Source organism: Gopherus flavomarginatus, chromosome 8 (assembly GCF_025201925.1).
Source record: "Gopherus flavomarginatus isolate rGopFla2 chromosome 8, rGopFla2.mat.asm, whole genome shotgun sequence".
Taxonomy (NCBI): Eukaryota; Metazoa; Chordata; order Testudines; family Testudinidae; genus Gopherus; species Gopherus flavomarginatus.
The window spans coordinates 53,124,903-53,144,515 of record NC_066624.1 but is presented as its reverse complement, the minus strand read 5'-3'; the positions used below and the strand labels follow the sequence as shown (position 1 = coordinate 53,144,515).

At 49.5% G+C, this 19,613-nt stretch overlaps 1 protein-coding gene across 5 annotated transcripts in view; it reads left to right on the top strand.

The window, feature by feature from the left end:
• MID2 (midline 2) overlaps window positions 1-19,613 on the top strand; it is a 440,591-nt gene that overhangs the window by 376,900 nt on the left and 44,078 nt on the right. For all 5 annotated transcript variants that reach the window (XM_050965460.1, XM_050965458.1, XM_050965459.1 and 2 more), the window contains one exon: window positions 13,506-13,713. In XM_050965460.1, coding sequence (XP_050821417.1) covers window positions 13,506-13,713 — 208 coding nt within the window. The remainder of the gene's footprint in view (window positions 1-13,505; window positions 13,714-19,613) is intronic.

Sequence of the window (19,613 nt, the reverse complement as noted above, 5' to 3'; positions counted from 1 at the left end):
TGTGAGATCAAAGCTACCTGACTGACAGAACTGGAATAAATGTTAATCAAATGTGACAGCAGAAGCTGTCCTAGCTCCCTGACAGACAGCATTGTACTGAAGACATGTTATCAGGAATGAGGAGGTGTCTGCTAACTTGAGAGCAGGGGTGAGCTGGGGAGGCTTTGGGACATTGAGCAGGGAGCGGAGGTGCTGCTCTGCCTGCATTCTCCATTGTGGAATGAAAAGGCCATGCTAGAATATACTGCAGGAAGTAGTTTTACCCTGTGCCCCTGGGGACAAGTGACTGGATGGCACCTAACGGTTCCTCTCCAGCTCTCAGTAATCTCATCCTGTTACCTTTTTTGCAGCCCTTTGGCACTAAAGGTTTTATTCTCTTGCTTTGTAGCAGCGCCTTTGAAGTGGCTTATATCTCCTCTTTTCTTTCTTTGCTGACTTCTCTGTGTCCCTTAGGAGATTGAGATAGTGCTATTTCAGATACATGTAAGAATCAAATAGCTCTTGGTATTTACTTCCTTGTTTGTATGAGATCTTCAGTGGTATCTGAGCACAGCCTATGGAGAGGGGTAGCACAAACACCATTATCCAAACCTCCATTAGCTGAACCTTTGTTTTCCTAAACAGGGTGAAATCCCTGGATGTTCACTTGCTTTTTAATTCTCCAAAGCCTTGGTTGTCATTAACAATTGTTCATTGTCCCTCTGCTTATGGAGAGTGTAATGTGCCACTGTAAGTTCGGTGAATGCTGAGAGGGGTCACAGGATAGTGGATGTGAGGTGGCAGGTGACTAAGAGCCTGTTCATTTGTTTAATTTTCTAGTGCCAGGGAGGTATTTTTTTAAGGCAAGTCAGATTTTGGAGGCAAGCTGCAAGACAGCATCCCTTTGAAATGTCCTTGCACCAACAGCAAGGCTTGCGATACCAGCCACTTTGCTCAGTAACTGTGATATTCAGAGTCAATCCTTGTTTTGTGGATTGTACTTGGAGCCCGTGGGCTAGGAGTCACACTCATAAATCTGAGGCCAAGGTTTGGCACCATTTGTTTGTATCCACCTCCCAATCAGGTCATCTTTACAACAACAAAAGTGACTGTCTCTTTCCTGACAGAGTGAAGAATTTCAGCTCTAACTTGCAAAGAGCTTGTCTCTTTCCATTATTGCAGGAAAAAGACAGATACGGAAATATTACAATAACTGGGGGGTTGAGAATAGGCCTTTTCCAACTGGCAGCTTTATTTTCAGGCTTCTCATTTCAGTTATCTTGCAAATTGGACACTGTGAAAAGTAAACACTCACTGGCACCAGATTTCACAGGCTATAGCAGATGACCTACATTACAGAGGACACACGCAGCTTTCCAGACTGGCTGATGTTACCCCAGTATCTTCAGTGTTCCCTATTCCTGGTTTGGCAACTGTCTTGCAGAGTGACATTGGCCAGGTCATGTCACCTCCCTGAGCCTCAGTTTTCTCAGCTGAAAATGGAGATAGCAACACCAGCCTTTGCAAAGTGCTTTGAAATCTAGGGGTGCAAAGTGAAGCACTGAGTGAAAATGCTGAGAATTACACCATTATTATTAACTTCCCTATGGTTAGTACAAGGAACACGCCAAAAACGGAGATAACTTTATTTAGTTAGCTAAGGCTAAGTCTACACTACATACTACTGGCAGTGGCGTGTAGGTTATGTGTAGCTATATACTGCAGTGAAAAACAAGCTGCATCCACACTATGGTGTGTAGCTACACCTGTTGGTTAGTGACAGGCTCTGTCAGAGAGGAGGCAGCGGGGAAAGGCTTTGCTTCAGGAGCCTTTCCTTGCTGCAGTGGAAGGCTCCAACAATGGGGAGCTGGCAGAGCCTTTCCTCACTGCCAGAATCATTCCCTGCAGCAGGGAAAGGCTCTGGCAGCAGTGAGACACTACAGTGCTATTTTTGGTCTTTGGCTTTTCAATTTAAAAACTTAAATTTTGTCAGGAAGAATGTCCAACCTTTTCCAGAGGAGCTAGAAATGGTTACCAGCTAATAAAAGTGAAAACGCACATCTAAACGTCTAAAACTTAATCTAGCAAGTTTTGTTTCAAAGCTCTGTTTAAGATGGCCTTTCTCATCCATAGTTTGCCAGCAAGATTGTGACTGACCCTCAGAATATCTCTCAAAGGCACTGTGACTTTGACTTCTTAGGTGAAAGAGATAATTTTGGGTTCTTCTTCAAGGTCTGGTCCTGATCTGTATTCCACAGGTGGAGTACACATGCGCACCATGGGCCCCAGTCCAGAAATGTTAACAAGCAGCACCCGTTGGCCCTCACATGCACGGTAGGTCTCCTCATGCTCCTACCGAGGGCATAACAGGCAGTGCGGGCTAATGCCTTCTCTCCGCCACATGGCCTGAGTTGGAATCTGCAGATTTCTCCAGCTTTTCATAGAACCTGTAAATAGATTTGTAAATAGTTTGTTATGCTTCTTGGCCTATTACTGTAATTAGAGTTTTATCGTATAGTTAGTGTATCTTGTTTTTCCTGGTTGGGGACTCCCTCCCAGTGGTCTGGGACTATGCCCAGAATCCTGGGGTTCAAGAACTGCGCCTCTTGCCCTATCACTCCTTCTCCATCAGCGATGACCGCCAATGCAGCTTCTACTGCTTGGGTAAGATGCATATCTCAGGCTATGTCTACACTACAGGATAATTTCGAATTAACATAAACCGGTTTTATAAAACAGATATTATAAAGTCGATTGCACGCGGCCACACTAGGCACATTAATTCAGCGGTGTGCGTCCATGGTCCAAGGCTAGCATCGATTTCCGGAGTGTTGCACTGTGGGTAGCTATTCCGTAGCTATCCCATAGTTCCCGCAGTCTCCCCTGCCCCTTGGAATTCTGGGTGGAGATCCCAGTGCCTAATGGGGCAAAAATCATTGTCGCGGGTGGTTCTGGGTACAGCCTCAGCCCTCCCTTTCTGAAAGCAGCAGACAACCATTTCGCGCCTTTTTTCCTGGGTGAACTGAGCAAACGCCATAGCACAGCAAGCATTGACCCTGCTCAGATCAATAGCGCAATCGTGGACGTTGTAAACACCTCGTGCATTCTCGTGCAGTCTAAGGTGAACCATGAGCTGCAAAGGCAGGCGAGGAGGAGGCAGCTATGACAGCGCGGCGACGAGAGTGATGAGGACATGGACACTGAATTCTCCCTAACTGCGGTCCCCTGCGCTTTGGAGCTCCTGCTGGTAATGGGGGAGGTTCTACCCATTGAACGCTGATTTTTGGCCTGGGAAACAAGCACAGACTGGTGGGACCGCATAGTTTTGCAGGTGTGGGACGATTCGCAGTGGCTGCGAAACTTTCGCATGCGTAAGAGAACTTTCTTTGAACTTTGTGACTAGCTTTCCCCTGCCCTGAAAAGCCATAATACCAGGATGAGAGCAGCCCTCACAGTGGAGAAGTGAGTGGCAATAGCCCTCTGGAAGCTTGCACCACCAGAAAGCTACTGGTCAGTCGGGAATCAATTTGGAGTGGGAAAATTACTGTGGGGGCTGCTGTGTTGCAAGTAGCCAAAGCAATCACTAAGCTGCTGCTACGAAAGGTTGTGACTCTAGGAAATGTGCAGGTCATAGTGGATGGCTTTCCTGCAATGGGATTCCCTAACTATGGGGGGGCGATAGATGGAACCCGTATCCCTATCTTGGCAACAGAGCACCAGGGCACCCAGTACATAAACCGCAAGGGGTACTTTTCAATGGTGCTGCAAGCAGTGGTGGATCACAAGGGACGTTTCACCAACATCCACGTGGGATGGCCAGGAAGGGTTCATGACGTTCGCGTCTTCAGAAGCACTACTCTGTTTAAACGGCTGCAGCAAGGGACTTACTTCCCGGACCAGAAAATAACTGTTGGGGATGTTGAAATGCCTGTCGTTATCCTGGGTTACCCAGCCTACCCCTTGATGCCATGGCTCATGAAGCCATACACAGGCAGCCTGGACAGTGGTCAGGAGCTGTTCAACTACAGGCTGAGCAAGTGCAGGATGGTGGTAGAATGTGCATTTGGCCATTTAAAGGCTCACTGGCGCACATTACTCACTCGCTCAGACCTCAGGCAAACCAATGTCCCCTTTGTTATTGCTGCTTGCTGTGTGCTCCACAATCTCTGTGAAAGTAAGGGGGAGACCTTTATGGCGGGGTGGGAGGCTGAGGCAAATCACCTGACCGCTGATTACGCGCAGCCAGACACCAGGGCGATTAGAAGAGCTCACCAGGAAGCAGTGTGCATCAGAGAAGCCTTGAAAACAAGCTTCATCACGGGCCAGGGTACGGTGTGACTGCCATGTTTGTTTCCCCTTCATGAACCTCCCCCCTTTTATTGACTCCTTGCCTGTAAGCAACCCACCCTCCCCCTTCGATTACAGCTTACTTAAGAAAATAAAGTCACTATCGTTTAAAAAGCATTTATTCTTTATTGAAAGTCATTCCCTGTAAGCAACCCACCCTCCCCCTTCGATTACAGCTTGCTTCTGGAAATAAAGTCACTATCGTTTAAAAAGCATGTAGTTATAAAAAGAGGAAGAGAATTAACAGGGTATCCCGGGTGTGGTTTGGGAGGAAGATAGGAGGGAAGGAAAAGGCCATTAAGGCCATTTCAATGTAATGACAGCCTTTTGGTTGGACTGTCCACGGGGGTGGAGTGGGCGGGTGCACAAAGCCTTCCCCCACGCGTTCTTACACATCTGGGTGAGGAAGATACAGAACATGGTGAGTACTGAGGGGGTTAAACATGGGCTGGAGCGGCACTCTGTGACCCCGCTGCTCTTCCTGAAGATCCACCAGACGGAGGAGGATATCAGTATGATCACGCAGCAGCTCCAACATTGCATCCTGCCACTGCTGATCTTCCTGCCTACACCTCTGATCTTCCTGCCGCCACCTCTCATCTCAAGCATCCCTCCTATCCTCACGTTGGTCACTCCTGTGCTCACGTTCACTGGCATCTTTCCTGTACTTTGCTACCACGTCCTTCCTCTCCCCCAGATGAGCTCTTTCATTGCGGGTTACTGCCATGATTTCTGTGAACATTTCATCTCGTGTCCTCTTCTTCCTCCGCCTTATCTGAGCTAGCCTTCGGGATGGAGTAGGGAGGCATGAAAAATGTGCAGCTGCCTGAGGGAAGGGTAAATAGGGAGAGAAGGATTTAAAAAGATACGTTTTACAGAACAATGGTTATACTCTTTCACAGTGAACAACACTATTCACCTTACATAGCACATGTGATTTCACTACAAGGTCGCATTTGGAAACTTTTAATATTGAGTGCCTGCGGCTCTGGTGTTACAGATCTCACAGACGCAGGTCTGGGTATCACAATTCAGCTTGCATGCAGTCATGGTAAGCCACAGCTTCTCCAGCCTTCATATACATAGTGCCCTGCTTCTTTCCTGTTAACAAGCAGCAGCAGACGCCAACCCCTCTCCTCCCCAATTCAATTCTCTAGGATTGCTTTACCCCTCCCACCACCGCATGGCTGGTATCATGGAAGATCACTGCTAATCACCCCCCTTCCTCCGCCCCACCCCCAACGCGTGGCTGGTAGCTGGGAAGATTCCTGCTGGCCAAACGCTAAAAAGCTCAGCGCCATTACCCCACCTCTCCCCCCGCTTTGCTACATGCAAGGAAGACTTTCTTTTAAGCAACAGCCCAGTAGGAAAATGGCCATCTCTCTGTCCCCTTAATTAAATTCCTTAATTTCAACCAGGTTACCATGAACGATATCACTCTGTTGAGGATAACAGAGCGAGATAAAGAACGGATGTTTCTTGAATGCCTGCAATCACCGGGACCATACGCAGCTAGGCTTTGTCATGCAATGATACCCGATTACTTGCTACATGCATGGCGTGGTAAAGTGTCCTACCATGGTGGACGGAACAAGGCTGCCTTGCCCAGAAACCTTCTGCAAAGGCTTTTGGAGCACCTCCAGGAGCACTTCATGGAGATGTCCCTGAAGGATTTCCGCTCCATCCCCAGACATGTTAACAAACTTTTGCAGTAACTTTACTGGCTGTTAATGCATCCCAAGCCCTCATGGCAAATCAATCTTTAAAAAAAGGTTGCTTTTAAACCATGCTTTATATTTACAAAGGTACACTCACCAGAGGTCGCTTCAATGGCTTCACTATCTGGGCTAGTGGCTTGGGAGGACTGGGAGGGTAATTCCGTCTGGGTCACGAAAAGCTCCTGGCTGTTGGGGCTAATGGAGTGCTGTGTGCTCACTGCAAGGTCGTCCTCCTCTTCCTCCTCCTCCTCCTCATCTTCCTCCTCTGCTGAATCCTTAGCCACTGTTGAGATTATAACCTCCACCTCGGAATCCATGGACAAGGGGGGGGTAGTGGTGGCGCAGCCCCCTGAAATTGCATGCAGCTCAGTGTAGAAGCGGCATGTTTTTGGCCCTGACCCGGATCTTCCGTTTGCTGCTTTGGTTTTCTGGTAGGCTTGTCTTAGCTCCTTCACTTTCACTCTGCACTGCACTGAGTCCCTGGTGTGGCCTCTCTCCCTCATGGTATTGGAAATTTTTTCAAAAGTTTTTTCATTTCATCTTTTGGAACAGAGTTCTGTTAGCACTGAATCCTCTCCCCATATAGCGATAAGCTCCAGAACCTCTCATGCGATCCATGCTGGTGCTCTTTTTCTATTCTCAGGAGACTGCATTGTTACCTGTGCTGATGAGCTCTGCGTGGTCACCTGTGCTGATGAGAGCTCCACGCTGGCCAAAGAGGAAATGCAATTCAAAAGTTCGCGGGGCTTTTCCTGTATACCTGGCCAGTGCATCAGAGTTCAGATACCTGGCCAGAGCGGTCAGTGGTGCACTGTGGGATACCACCCGGAGGCCAATAACTTCGATTTGCGGCCACACTAACCCTAGACCGATATGTTAATATCGATTTTATCGTTACTCCTCTCATTGGGGAGGAGTACAGAAATCGATTTAAAGAGCCCTTTAAATCGATATAAAGTGCATTGTAGTGTGGATGGATACAGTGTTAAATCGATTTAACGCTGTTAAAATTGGTTTAACTGCGTAGTGCGGACCAGGCCTTAGTGAAGTGCAATATGTGTTGCTTGTTTCCATAAGAACTCCTGAAACTCATGAGCTTTGCCTAAGGAAACACCTGATGGAGAAGGCTATGAGGCCGATCACTGATTTAGGCCAAGGAGACCCCCCTGTACATCAACCCCAACTGCCGATCAGCACCCCTCCAAGCACGTGCTTAGAAGTGGAGTCTGCATTTCCTAAGCCCAAGGAATTTTTGTTCTGACTTCTGCCATTCCACCCCCAACTTTCTGGAGGTAGAGGCAGAGACCTCTAGGTCACACCATCAAAGACCACCCTGGCTCAAAGAGGCTGGACCTTGTGGGGAGAAGAGTCTTTTCCTCTGTGGGCCTGCAATTTCCTGTCGCTAACTATCAGGCTCTGTTAGCGAAATACAACATGTACAACTATTCCAGGCTGGTGGACTTTAAGGACAAGCTCCCCACAGAAGACATAGCCCAGTTCCAGTTCTTCATAGAGGAAGGCAAGTTAGTGCAGTAGAGGCAGCAGATATTGGCATCCAGAGGGCTGGCCATTGGCATATTCATGAGGAGGGATTCTAGGTACAATTGGCAGGTTTCCCTAGGAAAGTCCAGAACTCCACTCAGGGCCTTCCCTTGATGAGTCAAATCTCTTAAACAAGAAAACAGACGAGTCCCTACACTTGTTACAGAACTCGAGATCGACCTCACACCTCTTGGGGTTCTACATTCCAGCCCCATGGAGGAAACACCAGAGACAAACCTGTAAACCAAGGCCACCTCTTCCTCATGTGTTCTGCCAGCGTCCACTGAGCCTCTGCGGAGACCTCAGAGGGTTCAGAGGCCTCAGCCCCCTCTGTCACCATGCCCTCTACCCATGCCCAGTCACCTGCAAAGGGCTACTTTTGATGTCTCAGTCAAGCCCCTTCTAGCACCACTGATGCCAACCATCTCTTCTCCCATTATTTTCAGGAGCCATCTTATGCAGTTTGCCACAACTGAGAATTGATCACAACAGACAATTAGATCTCAGAAATTATCCATCAAGGATACTCCATGGAGTTCCTCTTCCTCCCCCACTCACAAGCCCCCTTCAGGAACCACTCTCATGAGGTGATTCTTCAACTAGAGGCGAACCCTCCAGCAGCAAGGGTCAACAGAGCATGTCTCATCTCAGTATCAAGGAAGAGGGTTCTATTCCCCATATTTCCTAGTTTGCCAAAAAGGAGGAGAGTGGAGACCCATTCTAGACCTTCAGCAACTCAACATCTTCATTCAAATATTGGAATTCCGGATGGTTATGTTAGCAGAGGGGATATGGTTTACAGCTCTTGACGTGAAGGATGCATATTTTCATATAGACATTCCTCCTTCCCCCAGGAGGTTTCTGTGGTTTATGGTGGGCCAAAAATATTTCCAGTTTAGAGTCTTCCCCTTTGGGTTTGCGACAGCACCCATAGTGTTCACTCTGTTGGCTGCAGGGCATCCTGGGAGATGTAGGGGATGCAGTTCAGCCAGAGATCATGACCCTTAGGGGAGAATGGGGGCACATGGGATGTGGAACTACACCTGCCAGCAGTCACCATGGCTGCTCAGGTGGACAGAGACATTAATGTCCATCTCCTCTGAAAGATTTTGACATTTGTGATTCAAACATTTTCAGAACTTTGTGCTGCACATGAGGTTTCGATATATCAGCTTTCATCCCCGTTCAGGATGCAAACACGTTGAAATATTGGACGGAACATTCGGTCAGCTCTAGAACTGACTATTGTCAGGAGTTGAGATGTGGGGGAGAGTTTTTGGGTGTGTCTGCAGTGCAGCTGGGAGCATGCTTCCCAGCACGGGCAGACGGACACGGGCTAGCACTGTTTGAGCAAGTGTGCTAAAATAGCAGCGTAACCGAGGATAGCATGGGCAGCAGCTCAGGGTGGCCATCTTAGTACAAACCTGCATGGACCCCCAAGTACATACACAATCCCTTGCCCAGGCCACAGCTACTCCCAGCTACAATGCTATTTTCAGACCACTAGCTCAGGCAGAGCTAGCATATCTGTCTCCCATGCTGAGAAGCACACACCCAACTTCAGTGTAGATACACCTTTGAGGGATGTCTATACTGCAGTTAGACACCTACGTCTGGCCCATGCCTGCTGACTTGGTCTCGCACAGCTCAGGCTAAGGGGCTGTTTCACTGCAGTAGAGATGTTTAGGATCCTGCTACGACCCAAGCTCTGAAACCCTCCCACTTCACAATGTCCTAGAGCCCAGGCTCCAGCCTGATCCAGAATATCTATACCACAATGAAACAACCCCTTAGTTTAAGCCCTGCAAGCCCAAGTCAGCTGGCCCGGTGTCTAACTGCAGTCTAGACATACCCTTAGGGATTCTGCTTGTGCTGGGTCCAGGCCACCCAGAGGATTCAGGGGGCCTGGGGTCTTGCCGCTGAACTGCAGCTGAAGACCCGGCACTTCGGCAGCGGGTCCCAGGGCGTAAGGACCCCCTGCTGTGAATGTTCGGGGCACTTCAGCGGCGGGTCCCAGAGCGGAAGGATCCCCCACCACCGAATTGCCGCCGAAGACCCGGCACTTTGGCGGCGGGTCCCGGGGTGGAAGGACCCCCCGCCGCAGGTCTTCGGGGCACTTCAGTGGCAGGGGGTCCTTCCACTCTGGGACCCGCCACGAAATTGCCGCTGAAGACCTGGAGCGGAAGAAGCTCCGGGGGCCGGGGCCTGCAAGAGTTTTCCGGGGCCCCTGGAGTGAGTGAAGGACCCCACTCCAGGAGCCTCGAAAAACTCTTGTGGGGGCCCCTGTGGGGCCTAGGGCCTGGGGCAAATTGCCCCATTTGCCCCCCCCCCCATGGGCGGCCCTGGCTGGGTCACAGCAGGTACTGGGAACACCACTTGCCTTTCCCGGACAGCTTGGTGGGTGCAGCTCAATGGAGATCGAAAGGGAGGCTATCCCTTTGGTGTATGCAGCCGGCCTTCTGCGTGAGCCAGTCCAGATTGGCTAGCCCAGCTGCAGCGCCAGCTCACCACTGCTATTTGTGCAGGGAAGATTTATGGCGCCGGGTTACGTTCTGGGAAAGGATGGCTCATTATATGCTGTCTATATTTCTCACCGTACAGTTCATCGCGAGCACAATAACCATCTCTCTCCTGCTGTCTGGCTGCTGTTGAAGCCCTCCAGTGCTATCAGTAGTGCCCATCTCCAGCTGCCATCCTTCCCATCCTTTCCTTGTCATCTGTGCTCAAGTCTGAAGCAAAAGAAAATGGCCTGCTTTCTAAACAGTGAAGCGATTCATTAGCGAGCCTGTGTTTCAATCTCTGGCTCCTCTGCCTCTTTCAGCCCATTAGAGAGTATCCCTAAAACTCTTACTTTAACAACTCTGGCATTTTTACAGCAGCGCCCAGCCAGCATCAGAGCACCCTGCAGACAACGGACTTGCCCTTTCAGCACCACTGTGAGCTACACAAGCATTACTATCTGTTCTATGGATGGGGATGCTGAGGCACTGAGAGGGAAGTGAGTAACCCAGGCTCACTCCACATGTCCATAGTAGAGCTGAGAACAGGGTCCAGGTCTCCTGAATGCCAGTCGCATGCTGTAATCACACTCCCTATCTAGTGCCAGTCACTGTCCAGATGCTATTGCTATAATAACCTTGGGGCTGGGCCAAACTGTTAGAATCTCAGTTTGGCTCTCAGGATGCATTCTGCCCCCTCCCGTGTTTCTCCCCAGTTAGCCCTATTTTTCCTGTGCGTTTTCCCTTTAATCTAAGTGCTTAATGATCCACTGATCAGTTAATTCTGACTCCTGCAGCTCTGTGAAGGACCAGGGGCCCTCTGCTCTGGAGGACCTCAGGACTTAACTGGCAGGGCTGAGGTGCTGTGGAAATGCTGTATGTAAATCCAGGACTGGAGTAGCAGGGGTTTGGCGCACTGTGACAGAGCCGCGTGTGTGAGGCCCATTGGGCTGGAACAGCAGGGGAGCTGCAGGTCAGGACTGAGGAGTTCAGCCGGCTGTTTGTGCGGTCTGCTGGCTGGAATAAAGTGTGGGGGAGTGCGGGTCAGGACTGGGATTCTTTGGCCGAGTTGCCTGCACCCTGGAGGTGGGGAACTGGACTAGAACAGCAGGGGATGCTGAATGTCCAGCTTACGATGCACTGGCAGAGCTGGCTGCACAGAGCCTACACACACTGCGCTTGACCTCCCATTGGGGAAATGTGCAGCATCTGCCCACCCAATACCTGACTCAAGATGATGCTCTTAGGGGCTTGCTTTCCTGGGCAGTAAATTCACACTGTTTTTTTCTGAGGTGCAATCTGGGTGATTGGTGCAAGCTGTTGTGGCTCAGGATGCTGCTGCGTAGATTGATAGCGCAGAATTCCCCAGCCCTCCAGATTCAAGGGCACTCGCTTTGCAAGAAACTTGTCTCCTGCACAAATGAAAGCCAGTCTCAGGAGCTGTCAGCTTGTGAGTTTGCCCTGCCATGAGGCTGTGCAGAATCAGATGAGTCATTCCTTTTTTCCCAGTTCAAAATCTGATCCTGTTAATTTATAGCCAAGGCACCATACCTTTTCTAGCATAGCAAAGAACAGAGGCTTTCAGAAAATCCTTACCACTTATTGTGCTGTTTTACAATTGTGGATTGCTCCATGTTTATCAGCGTGAGCAAGGCCAAATATTCCTTGGCTGTAATGAATCTTTAGGAGGGTTTTATCAAAGCGAGCAGGAGAGTGAGTGCGTGTCAATTAGGAAATAGTTTGGCGTTCTGACGGCTGGTAACATGACAGGAATTTCAGTCGTGTTTCAAGCCAGCATTAAAAGACCTGCAGTGAACCCCTCAAAATCTGTTCTGTTGATTGAGAATGAAGTACTCTCTCTGCCAGTTCATGTGCCACAGTGCCTGCTCTTTGATGCCACCAGATTAGGGAAGTATCAAGTTTAAGAGCACAGCCTGTGCAAATCCAGATTTCATTGTATGCCTTTGGTTTGTTTCTGTAACTAGCGCGGTGTGTAAGGCACAGCCTGCGAGCAGAAGACACTGAGCTGAGACTTTCAGCTGGCAATAGAAAAAGTACTGAGAAACTAAGGGCATGTTTCCTGCAATGTGTAATATACTGCAGGGAGTAAATGGCAACAGCTGGAATTGGGTATGTGGAGATTGGCTAGGTAGATCTGTGTTTCAGTGACATTATTGTACCAGTACTCAAGGGTCTATTTGCCTTTCAGTATGTTTGTATAACTTTCATTAATGCTAATAGAGCAGTGGTTTTCAGCCGATGGGCCGCAGGCCCCTAGGGGTCCGCAGACTATGTCTAAGATTTCAAAAGAGGCCTACACCTCCATTTGAAAAAGAATTGGGTTCTACAAATGAAAAAAGGTTGAAAACCCACTGTAATAGAGAATAGACCCTTTAACAAATTCAAACCACTTACCATGCTTGGATTTGATTTCCACTGCTTTAGGGCATCCTTGGCTCCACCTCCATTATCTGCAACCAGATCCCTATTTCTGTTTAAGGGCGTGTGTTTACAGCGGTAAGTCTGAACAATGTAACACAATTAGCCGAGGACTGAGAGTTCCCTGCCCAAACATCCCAGCTGGGATGATTGTACAATACCATAGAACTCATCAGCTATCCAAAACCCTTCATGGATACTTCTCAAAGTACTCACATAGGAGGAGCAGCCTCCTTATCTGCCTTTTACAGTTGGGGAAACTGAGGCATGGGGCAGTTAAGTGACTGCCCAAGGTCACACAGCGAGTCTGTAGCAGAGCTGTTACCTAGCTCTCTTCAGTCCCAGTCCTGTGCCCTGTCCACACTAAGAAGAAGCCATTTACAGACAAGGAAAATGTAAAAACGGCCTCCATGCTATAGACCGGCAGTTTGGAGCAATGCTTGACTCCATTCTTAAGTGGCCAAGCTTTCATTCTCTTTTTAATTATTGCTTTTGTTCCAACTATAATTAGACTTATTTCTCTCTAGCACAACTTCATAAACCTCTTCTGATTTCACCTCCGAGCTATTCCTCCCTTCGCTGCATTAGGTCGATGAAGATTAAATAAATTCACGAGGCCAGCACACCACCTAGCTCCTGCCTGTGTCCTGTTGTGATGACTTACATGGGACTCAAGTGATGCATGGGCCGTGTTAGTATTAGAGGGACCTTTTGCTCTGGAATCAGCTTTTGACAGTACATTGGTGAGGCATGTGGTTGAGCCTTGTCCTGCCAGCGGGGGGGCAGCCTGGACCGTGCCAAGAGTACACAGTACTTTCTATGAATGCTCTGGTATGTGGTTGGAAGGACCAGGTACCCTGGCTGATACCCTGTCTCACATCCCATGGCTTGGTGTAACAGGCAGAAGAGAGGCAATTCAGGATTCAGCCTGTGTGACAGGGAAGAAGATACACTAACCATTGGTATTTCTGTCTCCTTTCAGGTCAGCCCTTTAAGTTGGATCCCAAGATGGCTCACAAGAAGCTGAAGCTCTCCAATGATGGGCTGCAGATGGAAAAAGATGAGAGCTCCTTGAAAAAGAGCCACACGCCTGAGAGGTTCAGCAGCACTGGATGCTACGGAGCAGCAGGCAACATATTCATTGACAGTGGGTGCCATTACTGGGAAGTGATGGTGGGATCTTCAACCTGGTAAGCAGATCTGCCAGGAAGTGCTCCGTTCTCTTCCCCTACCCTGAAACGGACTGTGAGACAGTGTAATGAAAGGACAGTCCCTTTATAGGGCTGTGTCACGAACAGAGGAGTGGCTGGTGCTATCCCTACGTGCTTTCTCACTGCTCAGGGAGCTGTAACTGCAGACTGATGCCAGCTGTGAAGTGAGACTCTGCAGTAACCCTGGACAGGTGATAGGTCACAGCCCCTCCCACAGGCTCTTGAGTCAAATCTGCTCAGGTTTCATGGTGCAGTGTAGAAACAGCTGGTGCTGTGAACTCCTGCCAGGACATGAACCCCAGCTCGGTGTGTTCTGCCTGACATCAGCCCTAGTCACGGAGGTCCTCCCATAAGATCTCCGCTGGATGTTTCACAGAAGACACACAAGGCTGGACTCCAGCTTGCTGGTCCATAGCCCTGCAGGCTCCTCAGGACTCATGGGCTAAAGCTCATGTGTCTTAATGAAGTCTGTGGCTCTGCCTCAGCTCTGAGGGGTAAGAAGTTGCTGTTGGGCCAACCCTAGACATGCAGCCACTGCAGGAGTGTTACCTGAGGTCAGAGTGTTTACTCAGGGTGACTGGAACCTGGTGCTGCTTGGGTTCCCCTTTCATGGGTTCCGTAACAGGACCTGCGTTTTCCTTAGTGTGGCCCCTGGAGGATTAATGTCTCATTCCTCCTCACCTTGACAGTCACGTGTAATGGCAGGCCCAGCCCTGCCATCTGTAGAGGTTGTCTATGTCTCAAAGGGCCCTCAGAAAGTTTTGCTGGTCCAGCATGTGTGACATTTCCTCGCGTGCTGTGTAAATTCACAGATTTGTACCCCAGCCTGGGCCCTTCATGGCTCTCCATCATGGAAACATTCTGCTGTTCAAGGGACTTTGGGGCACTCCGCAGCAATAGATTACGTTCCCCATGTCTAGTGCCCCAGCCTCTCCTTCTGAACAAGGCTCAGGAGTGCCACAGCTTAACAAAAGTGGTGTCACAGGTGCTGTGTGTAACAGACAATGCAGCACTGGGAATTTCAGGCCAGGAGAGAAAAGCATCATTCCTAGGTGGCAGCACTGGTAAAATTCAGGGTAATAGCATCACTGGGGACGTTAAAATAACGTAGACTGGAGTGCCTACCCTGGGCAGTGGCAGCCTGGACAGCAGGGGTTGGTTTGCTATTCCGCAGGCTTTCTCCGTCCCCGCGGTCTCCTCCAGGGCCTTACAGAAATGAAACAGACACCATTACAAAGTTAGAATCTGGAAGGTCAGTGGTGGGTGAAGGGGGAGAAATGAACATGTCAGGCTCACAAGACCAGAGATCATAGAATCATAGAATATCAGGGTTGAAAGGGACCTCAAGAGGTCATCTAGTCCAACCCCCTGCTCCAAGCAGGACCAACCCCTAAACTAAATCATCCCAGCCAGGGCTTTGTCAAGCGTGACCTTAAAAACCTCTAAGGAAGGAGATTCCACCACCTCCCTAGGTAACCCATTCCTGTGCTTCACCACCTTCCTAGTGAAAAAGTTTTTCCTAATATCCAACCTAAACCTCCCCCACTGCAACTTGAGACCATTACTCCTTATTCTGCCATCTGCTACCACTGAGAACAGTCTAGATCCATCCTCTTTGGATCTCCCTTTCAGCTAGTTGAAAGCAGCTATCAAATCCCCCCTCATTCTTCTCTTCTGCAGACTAAATAATCCCATAATCCTCTCCTCATAAGTCATGTGCTCCAGTCCCCTAATCATTTTTGTTGCCCTCTGCTGGACTCTTTCCAATTTTTCCACATCCTTCTTGTGGTGTGGGGCCCAGAACTGGACAAAGTACTCCAGATCAGGCCTCACCAATGTTGAATAGAGATCATGTCCCTCAATCTGCTGGCAATGCTCCCACTTATACAGCCCAAAATGCCGGTAGCCTTCTTGACAACAAGGGCACACTGTCGACTCATATCCAGCTTCTCGTCCACTGTACCCCCTAGGTCCTTTTCTGCAGAACTGCTGCCTAGCCACTCGGTCCCTCGTGTGTAGTAGTGCATGGGATTCTTCTGTCCTAAGTGCAGGACATTGCACTCGTCCTTGCTGAACCTCATCAAATTTCTTTTGGCCCAATCCTCTAATTTGTCCAGGACCCTCTGTATCCTATCCCTACCCTCCAATGTATCTATCACTCCTCCCAGTTTAGTGTCATCTGCAAACTTGCTGACGGTGCAAACCAAGCCATCCTCCAGATCATTAATGAAGATATTGAACAGAACCGGCCCCAACACTGACCCTTTGGGTACTCCACTTGATACCGGTTGCCAACTAGACATGGAGCCATTGATCACTACCTGCTGAGCCCGATGATCTAGCCAGCTTTCTATCCACCTTATTGTCCATTCATCCAGCCCATACTTCATTAACTTGCTCGCAAGAATACTGTGGGAGACCGTATCAGAAGTTTTGCTAAGGTCAAGGAATAACATGTCCACTGCTTTCCCCTCATCCACAGAGCCAGTTATCTCATCATAGAAGGCAATTAGGTTAGTCAGGCATGAATTGTCCTTGGTGAATCCATGCTGACTGTTCCTGGTCACTTTCCTCTCCTTGAAGTGCATCAGAATTGATTCCTTGAGGACCTGCTCCATGATTTTTCCAGGGACTGAAGTGAGGTTGACTGGCTATAGTTCCCCAGATCCTCTTCCTTCCCTTTTTTAAAGATGGACACTACATTAGCCTTTTTCCAGTCATCTGGGACTCTCACGGTTGCCATGAGTTTTCAAAGATAATGGCCAATTGCTCCGCAACCACATCCACCAACTCCTTTAGCACCCTCAGATACAGTGCATCCTGCTCCATGGACTTGTGCTCATCCAGCTTTTCTAAATAGTCCTGAACCACTTCTTTCTCCACAGATGGTTGGTCACCTCCTCCCCATACTGTGCTGCCCAGTGCAGTAGTCTGGGAACTGACCTTGTTCGTGAAGACAGAGGCAAAAAAGCATTGAGTACATTAGCTTTTTCCACATCCTCTGTCATTAGGTTGCCTCCCCCATTCAGTAATCGGCCCACACTTTCCTTGACCTTCTTCTTGTTGCTAACATACCTGAAGAAACCTTTCTTGTTAATCTTAACATCCCTTGCTAGATGCAACTCCAAGTGTGATTTGGCCTTCCTGATTTCACTCCTGCATGCCTGAGCAATATTTTTATACTCCTCCCTGGTCATTTGTCCAATCTTCCACTTCTTGTAAGCTTCTTTTTTGTGTTTAAGATCAGCAAGGATTTCAATGTTAAGCCAAGCTGGTCGCCTGTCATATTTACTATTCTTTCTACACATCGGGATGGTTTATTCCTGCAACCTCAATAAGGATTCGTTAAAATACAGCCAGCTCTCATTTATTCTCCCAGGGGATCCTGCCCATCAGCTCTCTGAGGGAGTCAACGTCTGCTTTTCTGAAGTCCAGGTTCCATATTCTGCTGCTCTCCTTTCTTCCTTGTGTCAGGATCCTGAACTCGACCATCTCCTAGTCACTGCCTCCCCCATCCACTTTTGCTTCCCCTACTAATTCTTCCCTATTTGTGAGCAGCAGGTCAAGAAGCACTCTGCCGCTAGTTTGTTCCTCCAGCACTTGCACCAGAAAATTGTCCCCTACACTTTCCAAAAGCTTCCTGGATTGTCTGTGCACCTCTATATTGCTGTCCCAGCAGATATCGGGTTGATTGAAGTCCCCCATGAGAACCAGGGAGATGTTTTCCAGGGACATCTGAGAAGAACTTGGGAGTCAATGACAAGTCCCTGCATGTCTGAGGTAGCTCACAGTTCCTCCTGTGGCCCACACTGGACAGACACACAGTGGTCCCAGCATAAGCGGGGTATGAGCAATGGAGTGCAAGCATGATAGCCACCCTCTTGGCTGGCTCCCCAGGGACTGAACCAGGGGCCTCTAGGGATAACAGCCTGAGCTAGAGAGCCCAGGCTCCCGAGGAGTGGGATTGGAACAATTCATCTCCACTGCAGATCGGCCTTGGGGGGACCTGTCACACACACTCACTAGTGGGCTAGTAAGCGGCGACCATGATGCCACAGCTAATGTACTGTGGAATGGCACAATCTAGCAGGGAAAATGTGTAATCAGAACAAAGTCTCCTGGCACCATCCGTCACACAACTCCGAGGACTTCCCAATGGCAATTGGGTATTGTTAATCCCCATTGCAGGGTGGATGGGGGTGGGGGGCACAGAGAGTGGAAGCGGCTTGCCGGCAGTCACCCTGCTGAATTGGGAGGAGACCCCAGGAGTTCTGAATTCTAGTGCTCTTCTGTCTTGGTGGAACCCTGTGAACAGCTGGAACACTCACTGTGCCCCTGGCTGGGATCTGTGGGTCCAGGAAGGCAGCCAGGCTGAGGAACCACCAGTACAGGAGTGTGGCAGAGTGTAGCAACATCACTAATGGGGAAGCACCATCAGGAGGAGCAGGTGCTGGATGATGCTGCCAGCAAAGAGGAAATAAGAAGTGCAGGGAGTAGGTAAGATAGGTGGGGAGTCTAGTGTTGCTGAGGAGAGTTATGGAGCCAAAGGTGCAGAAAGGAGGGCTGGAGGGTATCAATGTGGCGGGAAGTGTAGGGCTTACCAAGATTCTTGGCAGAAGGGCACCAAGGTCTGTGGTAGGGCAGGAATCAGAAACTGGACTGACTAGGGGAGCAAAGATGGGAGGCGTGGACAGGAATCTGCCTCCGCTGCTGCTCTGTGTAGGATGGACAGAGCGACATGTGCTGTGCCATGCTGCATGCAGAGGGTTGGTAAGGAATCAGGCTTTAGCTCTTCAGGATCCCCCTCCCCCAAAGGTGCTGCCAGTGCTGGCAAGCCAGCACTGAAGGAGTTAACAATCGGAGCGCACTCCCAGGTACAGGTTATCTTTATGGCTACATTGCCCAGGAGAACGTGCAATTGTCTGTATCGCTGCCCTTGGGCAGGCAAAGGGGGCTGAAGCTGTTCTCTAGGCCAGTGCATCTGGGCAGGACTCAGTGGCACTGGCAGTGAAGAACTAGTTGTCGTTCACTCTCCACTGATGTGCTACGGGGATGCTTCTGCATTGTTTTGGGAGAAGCCTCATTCACTGTGACAAGCTTCAAGCCTCAGGGAGCAGGATAAAACATCTTCATCGTGTCAGTGAAAATGCAAAGGTCCATGTATTTCCCATCAGTGTGCCCTGGGACAAGCTGAAGGTGCTATGCAGTTGTTAGAACAGCTGGAGTAATAGCAGACAGGGAACTTCCAAATATGATCTCTGCTGCATGCCTTTACTGAAGTAGCTTATGGGGAGAGGGGAGGCTGGCTTCCCCCAGAGAGTGTCTGACAAAATGCTGTAACCCCAAGCCAGGCTCCTGTGCAGAGTCATGCCAGCTGCAGGAGAGTCCAGGCTGGGCTGACATGGGAGAGAGTAGCATTAGTCAGCTGCTCTGATGGAGCTGCAGAAGCCTGGGCACTGGATTCAGTGCAGGAATCCGTGAGCACCTTCTTGTGCGAATCAGCAGCTGCTCTGCTGAGTCACAGTGGCTGCAGCAGAGTGAGAGAGATCAGGATCTGTCTTTCCGTCTGCTCCCTGGTTCAAGGTTGGATGGTCGACCTCGAGGCCAAGCTCGGAATGTGGAATTCACTGTGGGAGGCTGTAATTGCCTGGGATGATTATTTTACGTGACACTTAAATGTATGCAGCCCAGTAAAAGGGTGTTTGCTTTGCTTGGTTCCCTGGGATCTGCAGCTGGTGAGTTGGTGCTGAAAGTGGGAGAATGTTTGCTGCTCTGTGTGTGCAGTGAGCTGTCATCCCAGCATTCAGAAGCATGGGATGAGGTGGCCAGCTGCACCGAGGCACTGGTCCTATTCCCACTGAAGTCAGTAGCAACTCCCA